The 12,084-nt window shown below is 57.2% G+C and overlaps 2 protein-coding genes across 4 annotated transcripts in view; one reads left to right on the forward strand and one right to left on the reverse strand.

The window, feature by feature from the left end:
* ETNK2 (ethanolamine kinase 2) overlaps nt 1-7,201 on the forward strand; it is a 52,505-nt gene extending 45,304 nt beyond the window's left edge. For all 3 annotated transcript variants that reach the window (XM_066335893.1, XM_066335891.1, XM_066335892.1), the window contains one exon: nt 7,179-7,201. The gene's annotated coding sequence lies outside the window, so the exon portion shown is untranslated. The remainder of the gene's footprint in view (nt 1-7,178) is intronic.
* A 1,736-nt stretch (nt 7,202-8,937) lies between these two features.
* SNRPE (small nuclear ribonucleoprotein polypeptide E) lies at nt 8,938-12,084 on the reverse strand. Its single transcript, XM_066335918.1, is given in 6 exon segments — nt 8,938-9,181; nt 9,184-9,201; nt 10,217-10,295; nt 10,908-10,970; nt 11,619-11,646; nt 11,899-12,084. Coding segments are annotated over 6 exon segments (273 nt in total). The 5' UTR covers nt 11,952-12,084; the 3' UTR covers nt 8,938-9,149.

Genomic DNA, 12,084 nt, shown 5'->3' on the forward strand with positions numbered 1-12,084 from the left:
CCCCGGCCCCGCTTCCTGCGAGGAAACGCAGCCTTTGTTCGGGAACGGCACGGGCCGAGCGCCTCTCGGCCTGGGAACGCTCCGAGCGGTCCCCCAGTGTTCCCGTGTCCCCACGGCCAGTCCCCTGTCCCCTCAGCCGTGTCCTCGTGGGAATGGAGCTCCCGGTGCTTCCAGCCATTCCTGTGTCCTCAGCCATTCCTGTTCCTCATGGTCATCCTGTGTCCCTCAGCTGTGTCCCGTGGAATGGAGTTCCCGTGTCCCTAAGCCACTCCTGTGTCCCCTCAGTCATTCCCATGTCCCCTCACCTGTATCCTCAGGGACTCCATTCCCATGTCCCCTCAGCCATTCCTGTTGTGTCCCTCAGCCATTCCTGTGTCCCCTCAGCCAGTCCCATGATCCTGCCTTGTGTCCCACCATGAAATCCGGGATTGAAGGCGCTGCCACAGCCCACGAGGTCACTGCCACCACCCCCGAGTGCCATCAGCTGGTGTGTGGCGTTGGATCCACCTCCTCACATCCCAATCCCACCTTCCAATGCCAATTCCACCTCCCAGCCCCCCCAAATCCAGTCACACTACTCGGCTAACCCCACCTCTGCCCCCCCTGAGGGACCCTGAGGACCCCCTGGGGTCCCCACGTGTGACCCTCCTGTGTGTGACACCACTCATGCCAACCTGGGGACATCCAGCTCCATGCAGGGCACCTCTGGGACTCAATTCCTGACCTGGTTTTCACCCAGGCGGTTCGGATTGTCCCCCCTTGTCCCTGTCCCCAGCAGGGTGGCAAAGCCGCCAGGGGCTGGGGGGTGACACAACCAGCATGGCACTGTCCCCACAGCCACCATGGCACTGTCCCCACAGCCAGTGTGGCACTGTCCCCACAGCCACCATGGCACTGTCCCCACAGCCAGTGTGGCACTGTCCCCACAGCCAGTGGGGCACTGTCCCCACAGCCAGCATGGCACTGTCCCCACAGCCAGTATGGCACTGTCCCCACAGCCACCATGGCACTGTCCCCACACCATGGCACTGTCCCCACATCCAATTCGCACCGTCTCCACAGCCAGTGTGGCATTGTCCCCACAGCCGGTGTGGCACTGTCCCCACAGCCACCATGGCACTGTCCCCACAGCCAGTGTGGCACTGTCCCCACAGCCAGTGTGGCACTGTCCCCACAGCCAGTGTGGCACTGTCCCCACAGCCACCATGGCACTGTCCCTGAAGCCACCATGGCACTGTCCCCACAGCCAGTGTGGCACTGTCCCCCACAGCCAGTGTGGCATGTCCCCAGCCGTGCCCAGGCTGCAGGGCATGACAGCAGCGGTGCAGGGAGCTGAGCTGGAGAGACGCGTGGGGAGGGACAGAGGGACAGGGAGACAGAGGACAGGGGAGGGACACAGAGCCAGGGGAGGGACACAGAGCCAGGGGAGTGACAGAGGGACAGGGGAGGGACAGGGACAGGGAGGGACACAGGGACAGCCGGACCACACAGCGGGCACGGCCGGGGGCAGCGGGGCCGAGCTGAGCCCTGACCTCCCCCGGAGCCGAGCCCGCTGTCGCTTCAAAGGCGACACTGGGGTTGTCACCCTGGGCCAGGCCGGCTCCGGAGGGACCCGGTGCCACCCACGGCCCAGTGCCGGGCCCCTCGGGCTCAGCCCCGCAGAGGGGCTTTTCGTGTCCCCCCAGCCTTTGTTTTCTGGTTAGGGCTTTTGTTCCCCCCTCTTTGGTGCTTTGTTCCAGCTCGTCCTTTGTTCCGACGCCTTTGGTTTCTCTTCCCTTTGATGCTTTGTCACTCCCTTCATCTTGGTGCTTTTCTTTCCCCCGGTTTTTTTTGGTGTTTTGTTTTGGTTTTTGGGGGTTTTGTTTTGTTTTTAAAGCTGGCTCTTGGTTTTTTTTTTTTTTTGGAATTTTATTTGGCTCTTTTTTTGTTGTTGTTTTTTTTTCTGTCCTGGCCTTGGCATTTTTCTCTTTCTCCTGCCTCGTCCACTCCTCGGGTCACATGGACGGGGCCCGGATTGTCTCCAAATCCCCATTTGTCTTGTTTTGGTGCCTGCATTTCCCTGCTTTTATGTCCTATTTTTTTTTTTTTCTTCTTCTTAAGAGACTCTCCGCGATTTCTTCTCCCCGGCTGCTGAGGAGAGCGGGGAAGGGGGAGCTCGGGGCTTAATTAATTAGCGAGTGTAATCTTTAGCTGCGGGATGTGCGGAGCATCATTAGGGCTGTCATTAGGGTGTTAAGGGTTAGCGAGGGTTTAAACACCAGCTAATTGCAGCCAAGAGCTCCCGGCTCGGCAGGGAAAAAAAGAAAAAAAGAAAAAAATAAAGGAGAAAAAGAAAAAATCCAGCGGGAACAGCCGGGATTTTGGGGAGAATTGGGAGAAAATTCCCCACAGGGAGGAGAAGAGAGGAGCCCTCAGAGGCCAAAATGTTGCTGGGATTAAGGAATGCGTTCATGTCTCCTCCTCAAAAAAAAACCCCCAAAAATCATCACTTTAGGGGTGTTAAATGTCACTTTGGGTGACAGAACCCAGCGCAGCGCCAGCCCGGGGTCAAAGGGGAGGATGGAGAGGGCTCGCTCCCTCGAGGGTGGCGATTTCTCCCTGTTCCATCACCCAGCAGCACCAAGACACCCTTTGGATGCGGGAATTCGGAATTGGATGCGGGAATTCCGGTGGGAATTCAGAACTGGGACGAGCCCAGGGCAGGGCTGGAGCAGCCACAGGGCTGCTGCTGCTGCTCGGGGCGGTGGCACTGAAAGGGACAAGGACTTTGATGTCAACAACCTTCCCTCCCCAAATCGGGCACGTGCGCGGAGCCCACCGCAAAAATCAGATACCGGGATTTGGAGCCGTTTATTTCCCCCCTCCAGAACGGCTCCGATCGCGGCCGCTCCGCTTCGATTTCTCCCCCCTCTGCCAACCCTCAACCTCTGCTCGCAGCTGGGCAGGCGAAGGGATGTCGCATCAACCCCAAAACGAGCCCAGGATCCTTTTTGGGGCGCCCCAAACCTCTACCCCACCCCGATCCCGCAAAGTTTCTTGCAGCTGGCGCTGCTGCCCGGCTGCCGAGGGGAGGAAACAGCCAAAAAATAGCAACAGATTGTGCCCCTAGATAAGGTGATCGATATCAGAGAGCGCCGCTTTTTATCAGCCCAGCTGCTCGAGAGGCGAGCGAGGCAGGAGATGGCCCCGATAGGCCCCTCGACACCCCAAATTCTGCCGTCCCAGCTCGTGTTCGGTAACCCGGTGACGTCCTCGAGGTTTTATTTTGGAGGGGCCGCTGTGGGAAAGGGTTTTGGGGTGGGGGGATAATGGCTGGAGGGTTCCGCAGGAAGGGATGGGTGATTTGTGTGATCGGGGTGGATCAGGAGGGGTCCGGGTGCTGTTAACACCCCCCAAAATTCTGGGGTGACCCGCAGCACGGCATTCCTGGGATGAGGCAGGCGGTGGAAAGTTCCAGAGGGGGATTTTTGGGGGGGAAACAGCTGGAGGACACCTCCGTGACCCCACAAATGAGCGCAGGCACAGGCGGAGCTCTCCGGGGGAGAGCAGATTCCTCCCCTGGCTCATCCCCGGGGTGAGGAATTCCAGGGAATGGGCGCACGCAGGAATTCCCCACAGGGAGGAGAAGACACAGCAGCCCCCAGAGGGTAAAAGGTTGATGGGAGCAAGGAGCGCGTTCTTATCTCCCAAAAAAACCCCCAAAAATCGGCACTTCAGGGGTGTTAAATGTCACTTTGGGTGACAGAACCCAGCGCAGCGCCAGCCCGGGGGCAAAGGGAGAGGATGGAGAGGGCTCGGCTCCATCGAGGGTGGCGATTTCTCCCTGTTCCATCACCCAGCGGGCCAAGACACCCTTTGGATGCGGGAATCCGGAATTTGGGGCACAGAGCCCCCTAAACTGCTCCCGCCGGCCCCAATCCCAAAGGGAAACCGGGACCTGCCTGTCCGCCCTTCCCGTGGCTCCGGGAGCGCCAAAACCCGAGCTCGGCTGCCAGGGATCAGCGGGGACATCCCGGGGACATCCCGGGGACATCCTCACCCTCCTCAAAGTCATGACCCGCACATTGTCCCCCCAAAACGGTGCCACGCCGCGTGTCCCCGGTGCCAGCGGTGCCAGGGCGCCGTGCCAGCCCGGCCAGCACCTCCCGATGGGGTTTAAAAACCCCAAAGCGCTGCCAACAAAAGGAGCTGGTAACAAACAAACCCATCCCGCAGGTCTGCCCGGGCTCAGGCTGCGAGCGCCGCTGTTCAAATGCAAACCCCAGACCCATAAAACCCGGATCGCCCATCCTAAAACCGCCCCGGGGGGCTCCCGCTGAGCCTGGTGGCCTTGATGCCACCACCTCCCGTGGCATTGTCACCGAGATCACCCTCTCAGCTCGCTCTGCCCTTTCCTCCGAAGGGCTGAACCTGTTTTTGATGGCAGAGCTGGCACCGGGAAGGCTGAAAAAAAAACCCCAAAAAACCTCAAAGAACCCCCCAACCCAGCCCAAACCCTGATCTCTGTATCTGCAGCCATGCAAGGAATATGTTCAGCGCAGCACAAAAGCATCCCTGAAAATAGAAGCGCCAGGGCCAGGCCTGCCAGTGGCTGTGTGAGATAACGTCTACTTGCAAACAGTGTGTCTTTGTGCCGCTGTCACTGTCCCCATTGTTCGGGAGCCCATTGCCTCGGGGATATTGTTCCCTCCTTTTGTCTCAGCCCGGCTCCTTTTTGTTTGACTTTACTTTACCATTTCATTCCTCTCCTTTGTGGCGCCGTTCTTGCTTTTGTCTCTCTCTCTCTCTCTCTCTCTCTCTCTCTCTCTCTTCTCTTTTCTCTCGCTGATTTGTATTTAGCGATTGTTCCCGGCTCGCTGCGAGCACAAAGTGCTCCGGGGCTCTTTTCTCACTCCATTCATTCCCTATTCAGGTGCGTTTGTTTGCCCATAGGTAGCGGCAGGAGCGGGATTTAGGAGCGGGATGAGGGATTTTTGGGGGTCCTGGAGGCTGCTGGTGGCCTTTGGGGACAGCCAGGTCCTCGTGTCCCTCATCCCAGCGGCAAAAAAAGCACCGGGAAAAGGATAATTGAGACCCCCAAGAAAGGTAAATGAGACCCCCCAAAAGGACAGATAGATCCCAAACCGGACAAATGAGACCCGAAATGGACAAATGAGACCCCAAAAGGACAAATGAGACCGCAGGTGGCCCCGAGGAGCGGCCCAGGATGCTGACAGGACAGGGACACGGGGGTGGCACCGCAGAGGTGACCGGGCCCGGTGCCACCACGCTGAGCGCCAGCACAGAAATCCCAAAGCGGATCCCGACCCTGGAATTGTCGATCCCGACTCCCCACAGCCCTGGATCTCCCCCATCCCCGGATTTTGGGAACCTGGGGAGAACATTCCATGCGCTCCACCGCCGCTGTGACCTCCCCGAGGGACCCTGGGGGTGGCACCAGGGTGGCACCAGGGTGGGCACCACCCAGCCCCGGCGGGGACAGCACGGAGGGATTCACCCCTCGGCTGCTCGTGGGGACCGCAGGGACAGCGGCGGTGGCCGGAGGTGACCTGGGGACACCCGGGCAGCGGCTCCGAGGCTCCCGCAGGGTGGGGGACACCCGCTGTCCCCGCTCTGCCCCCAGACCCGCAGGGTGCAGGGCGGGCTCCTTCCCAACGCCACGAGGAAGAGGAGGAGGATTCGGATTCCCCAGGAACCCTTCAGGGCCACCCCCGGGAGACAACAAAGCCCCGCTGTTCTCCGGGCACGCGTGACCCGAGGGGACTTTTCCATCCCCTCCCCCGCCGCCGAAACCCCGAGGATGGAAAAAAAAAACCTCCTCCTCGTCAGCCGGGCACACCCCACGGGAAGCGGGAGAGGTCCCCGAGACTCACCCCGGAGCGAGGGACGCAGCGGGACCAGGGGACAGCGAGCGGTGGCCGCGGTGGCTCCTCGGGGCCCAGGCGGTCCCGGGGCGGCGGGGAGGCGTGCCTGGGAATGGAGGGAGCGGACCCGGGGCCATTGTCTCATTGTTCGGGCTTCAAAAGGACAATGGGCCATTGTTGTCCCCGGGGATCCCATTGTTTGCTTTCCCTGCAGATCCCCGAGCTTTCCCGAGGGCCGGCTCCGTGTGTGGGACGCTGGAGAACGACGGGGCAGGAATGTTTCCTTCCACACCCTCCCCGCTTTGATTTTATTTTGGGTTGGGTTTTTTTGGGGTTTTTTTTCTCGGTTTTTCACCTCCTGGAAGGGTTCAGCAGGGCCGGGGCTGGGAGAACCCAGAGACCCCCAAAACCCGCAGGGAACGGGCTGAGAGCGGGGGAAATTCACCCTCCATCCCTGCGGATTCCCAAACCCCAGCCGGGATTCTGGTGGGACACGAGCCCGGCTCTGCCTCCAGGAGCATCCACAGGGAATATCCCGATTTTCCGGCCTCCCTCCTCCCATCCCTGACATCCCCCAGACCCAAATCTGGCGGGGCTCGGCTCCTGCAGCGTCCAGGAAAATCCCCCTGGAAACACAAAATCCGCTCGGGGAGCGATCCCGGTTCATTCCCGGGGTTCATTCCCGTGGCTGCTGACTCGGGAAAATGAAATTGTGGCGCCGGGAAAAGGCTGCGGGAGGGAGAAGGAGCAGGGAAAGAGCAGAATTCCAGCTGTGAGGAAGGAGCAGGAAAGAGATAGGGAAGGAAAAGAATTCCAGGACTGGGGAAGGAGAGAGGTAGCCGAATTCCAGGAGTGAAGGAGGAGAATTCCAGGTGGAGAATTCCAAGAGTAGAGAAAGAGCAGAATTCTAAGAGTGAGGAAGGAGCAGAATTTCAGGAGCAGAATTCCAGCCCCTTCCCAGCCCGAGGGATGGATGGAGCACGAGACCGGCTCCGCTGTGCCCAGGGACGCCCGCGCTGCTCCCAAGAGCCGGGAAAAGCAGGAAAACTCCAGCGGGGAGCCCGGGAGGAAAATCTCCGGGATTTTCCCGTGCGGGAATCAGCCCGGCCGCGGTCCCTCCCCTGCCCTTGGAGAGATCCCGGCCCGGCTGGAAGAGCCCCCGGGGCTGAGAACCCCCAAACTCCGCTCCCCAGCTTTGTCCCCACTGTGTCCCTGCTGTCCCCCGCTGTCCCCGGCTGGAGAGGGACAAAGCCCAGCCTGGGGAGGGACAGACCAAGCTCAGCTTAACAGCAAAAACAATAAAGCCGCGTTTAGGTTTGGGTTTTTTTGTTTTTTTTTTTTTTTCGAAGTGCGGCCGCTAAAGGTGAAAGCGAGCCCAGGGCGGGCTGTGGATGGGAAATTCCCGGGAATTCCCGCGGATTCCAAGCAGGAGACGAGGCCGGGCTTTGGCTCTGCGGCGCCTCCGAGACGAGTTTGTGGGATAAAGGATTTATTTGGGGAGAGGAGGGGATCAACAGGAGCGGTTTGGGGCGGGATAAGGGACGGGTTTGGGATCCCACAGGGACAGGGGGCGGTGTCCCCTTCCTGGGAATCCCACAGGGACCAGGGCGGTGTCCCCATCCCCGGAGCCCTGCGGGGACACAGGTGCCAGCCCTGGGCACCGCCCCTTGGTGCTCCGGGGGGTTCACCGGGGGAGGTGACACAAGGGAAGGGGTGACAGTGGCCGGGACACGGGGAGGTGACACAACCTGTCTGAGGTTCTCCAACACTTCCCGAATGTGACTTACACACCTGTGGGGTGACACACCCACTGTCACTGTCACACACACTGTCACTGTCACACTGTCACTGTCACACTGTCACTGTCACACTGTCACACTCCCTGCCACGCCAGGCTGGCTCCCATGGGAACCCCACCTATCCATGGGAATGTCCCAAAGGATTGCAGCGTGGAGTCCTTTATCTCCCTGGTATTCCCGGCTCAAATATCCCCTTTTTAGGAATTCCCCAAAAGAATTCCATCCTTTTCCCATAAATCCAACACTGGGAAAACCTAAAAGCGTCCCCAGCTGGATTTGGGGTTTGTGGGAGCTGGGAAAGGGGAAAAGTCCCTCTGGGAAAAGGGAGGGAATGGGAATTCCCAACCCTGGAGATGTGGGATGGGATTTGTGCCACATCCCAATGAGCTGATCCAGGATTTGGGGTTTTCCAAGAATTTCCTCCAGGAATTCCTTCCCAGAGCAGCTTTACCCTCACCCAGCCCTGGCCGGGAGCTGAAGGAATTTTCACCCTCTGGAAAAGCAGAACTGGGGAAAAGCCGCGAGGGCAAAAAAATCCAAGGAAAAGGGGTTAGGAAAACAGGAATCTCCGCCCTCCTCCCGGGAATTCCTGCCGGGATCGGGATCGGGCAGAGCCGAGCCCGCAGCTCCCCCTTCTGTCCCCAGCCCTCGGGAAGGTTTTATTCCCGTTCTGGCAGGAATTTGGGATGCTCCGGGCAGAATTCCCACAGAATTCCTACAAAATTCCCACAGAATTCCATAGCTCGGGAAAAGAATTCCAGCTGGGAATGCTGGAAAGGGGGGGGAAAAAATCCCAGGAGTCTCCCCCAGGTGAGGATTGGGAAGGGATTTCTTGAGGGGAAAAAAGGGATTGGTTTGGGAAAAAGGATTTGATTTTGGGAAAAAAGAAAATCTGATTGTTTTTGGGATAAAGGGGTTGGTTTTTGGGGGAAAGGGATTGGTTTGGGAAAAGGATTTTTTGGGAAAAGGAGATTTGTTTTAGAAAGTGGGGATTGATTTTTGGGGAGAAAAAGGATTGTTTTGGGGAAGATGGGGTTTGGAAAAAGGGATTTTTTGGGGGAGGGAGAAAAAGGAGATTTGTTTTGGGAAAGAAAGGATTCTTTTTGGGAAGAAGGGACGGGTTTTAAGAAGAAGAGACGGATTTTGGGGATTGTTTTTGGATCAACACCTTGGTTTGGGAAAACCTGAACCCCCAGGATCCAATCCCATGGGGAAAAAAAAAAACCACCTGGAAAATCCCTCTCCATACCCAAGCCTGAGACCCCACTGCCAGCTTTTCTGAAAAAACGTTTTTTATTCCCCCAAGAAAAGCCCCTGAACTACAAAAGAATTCCCAAAACAACGTGGGGATCTCCACCTCTGCGAAATCTCCAGAGTTCCCAATCCTGGTTTTCCAAAATTCCCAATCCTGGTTTTTCCAGACCTCTCAATCCTGGTTTTTCCAGCGTTCCCAATCCCGGTTTTCCAGGCTGGGAACAGCTGGATCCTAGTTGGAGACACTCTGCAGGAGGGTGATGTCCCCTTCAGCATGATCCGACCTGGAACCCAACAGGATCAGGGAATGGGGGAAAGTTTTGGGATGGGAGAGCCCCAAACCCAGCCCACCCCACAGCTGGATCCCAAACCCCCATCTGCAGCTCCCAACCCCTGGATTTAGATCCCAATCCCAGGTTCTGGCATCCCAAACCCGGATTTTGGGCTCCCACAGCTGGATTTTGGGCTCCCACCCGTGTGGTTTTTCGTGGCCCACATCTGGATTTCAGGTCTGACATCGGGAGTTTTTAGGCTCCAGCATCTGGATTTGAGATCCCAAACCTGGGATTTCACGTCCCACAGCCAGGTTTGGGGATCCCACAGCTGGATTTCAGCCCCACAGCTGGATTCCAGGGCCCAGTCCCCAAATTTCAGGTCCCACCCCTGGATTTCAGGCTCTAACACTTGGATTTTAGGTCCCACATCTGGATTTTCGGTCCCATCCCCAGGTCCCAGCCTCCCAAACCTGGATTTCAGATTCTGACATCTGATTCCAAGTCCCACACCTCAATTTTGGGTCCCACACTGGAATTTTTGGGCTCCCACACCTGGATTTAAGGTCCTAACCCCAGGTTCCAGGATCCCACACCTGCATTTTAGGTTTTAACACCCGAATTTCAGGTTTTAACACACAAATTTCAGGTTTTAACACCCGAATTTCAGGTTTTAACATCCGAATTTCAGGTTTTAACACACAAATTTCAGGTTTTAACACCCAAATTTCAGGTTTTAACACCCGAATTTCAGGTTTTAACACCCGAATTTCAGGTTTTAAACACCCGAATTTCAGGTTTTAACACCCAAATTTCATGTTTTAACATCCGAATTTCAGGTTTTAACACACAAATTTCAGGTTTTAACAAACAAATTTCAGGTTTTAACACCCAAATTTCACATCCTCCACCTGCAGTTTAGGATCCCACCCCCGGATTTCAAGCCCCAGCCCCCAAATTCCTGCCCCACACCCCAAATTCCTGCCCCACACCCCAAATTCCAGGCTCCCACCCCGCCCTGACCTACCCAGCTGCTTCCTGGACTTGGTTTTGGAGTGGATCTCCTCAGCATCATCCAGCACCAGGTTCATGTACTCGTCAAAGCCCTGCAGGAGCAGCACCAGCCTCGGTCAGGGACCTCAAACCTCCCAAAAAACCCCAAATCTCCAAATTCCCGGGAGAAACAGGAACATTCCCACTCCCCCCACATGGTTTTTTCAGGGAAAAGAAGCAGGAAATGGGTTTAGGAATGGGAGAAATGGGAAAAAAGGAATGGGAATGGATTTGGGAATGGGGAAAAAATAAATGGGAGTGGGAATGGAAATGGGTTGAGGAATGGGAAAATGGGAAAAGAAGGAATGGAAATGGGAATGGAGATGGGTTTAGGAATGAGAAAACGGGGAAAAAAGAATGGAAATGGGTTTAGGAATAGGAAAAATGGGAAAAAAAGAATGAGAATGGAAATGGAGAAAATGGGGGAAAAAGGAATGGGTTTAGGGATGGGAAAAAAGGAAAGGGAATGGTTTTAGGAACAAGAAAAATGGGGGAAAAAAGGAACAGGAATAGAAATGGGTTTATGAATGGGAAAAATGGAAAACAAAAACTGGGAATGGAAATTGGAAAAATAGGAAAAAAGGAATAGGTTTAGAGATGGGAAGGAAGGAATGGGAACGTGTTTAGGGATGGGAAGGAAGCAGAGGGTGACAAGGGACACTCACGATGATGCAGCCTTCTATCCTCATGTTCACCTGCTCGTAGAGCCACACCTGGATCCTGGATCTCTGCACAGCACCGACAGGGAGAGAAAACCCGGGATGGGAGCAGCCCCGAGGGCTCCCTGTCTGCCCTCCCCAGCCCAGGGCAGCCTGGGGATCCTCGGGAATATCCCCTGGGATTGCAGGATGGAGGAGCAGCAGGAACTCCCCTCACGTTTAAAGGGTTTTAAATGGAAACAAACAGGATTTAAATTGGGTTTTGGGAGGGAATTTTTCCCTGGGAGGGTGGAGAGGGGCTGGGATGGAATTCCCAGAGGAGCTGTGGTTCCTCCATCCCTGGAGTGTCCCAGGTGGGCTGGACAGTGGATAAAATGGATAAAAATGGATAAAATGGGTAAAATGGCAATCTGGGATAGTGGGAGGTGTCCCTGCCTATGGGATTTGGATGATCCCTTCCAATCCAAACCATTCCAGGATCCCATGGGCTGGTTTGGATGGGATTTTGGGAATAAATTCTATCCCTGGGGCTGGGAAGGAATTCCCAGAGAATCCCCGGCTGCCCCATCCCTGGGATTATCCCAGGCCAGGCTGGAGCAGCCCGGGATAGGGGAAGGTCCCTGCCCAGGGAATGGGGGCACTGGATGGGATCTGAGGTCCCTTCCCACCCAAAGCAGCCCGTGACCCCGCGGTGCAGCCCCCGGTGGCCGTACTCACGTTCTGCAGGTAGCGGAAGATCAGTTCTGGAGGCGAGAGTTAAGGACAAAGCACAGCCAGGAGCCCCCGGGGACAGCCGAGCCCCCAGGGCCCCGCCGCCCTCAGGAGGCGGAACCCGAAACCCCGAGGGGAAAAACCCGCGGGCCCTGAGGGGAACCGGCGGCCCTCAGGAATGAAGGCCGCGTTCCCCTGGATGCAGCCATTATCCCGATGGTGAAACCCGCCAGCCCCGCGCTCCCCGCGCTCCCCCGGCGCCCCGAGGGGCTGGTGGTAGGATACGATGGGCTGCACCATCACCTTCTGCACCTTCTGGCCCTGCCCGCGGTACGCCATGGCTGCACGGGGCCCGCGCGGCGCGGGGCACTGTGGATAGCGGCGGGGCAGGAGCGGCGCCGCGCGGAGCACTGTGGGATAGCGGCGGTGTGAGGGGATGAGAGGAGCGCGGGGCACTGTGGGATAGCGGCGG

Source organism: Sylvia atricapilla, chromosome 25 (assembly GCF_009819655.1).
Source record: "Sylvia atricapilla isolate bSylAtr1 chromosome 25, bSylAtr1.pri, whole genome shotgun sequence".
NCBI lineage: Eukaryota > Metazoa > Chordata > Aves > Passeriformes > Sylviidae > Sylvia > Sylvia atricapilla.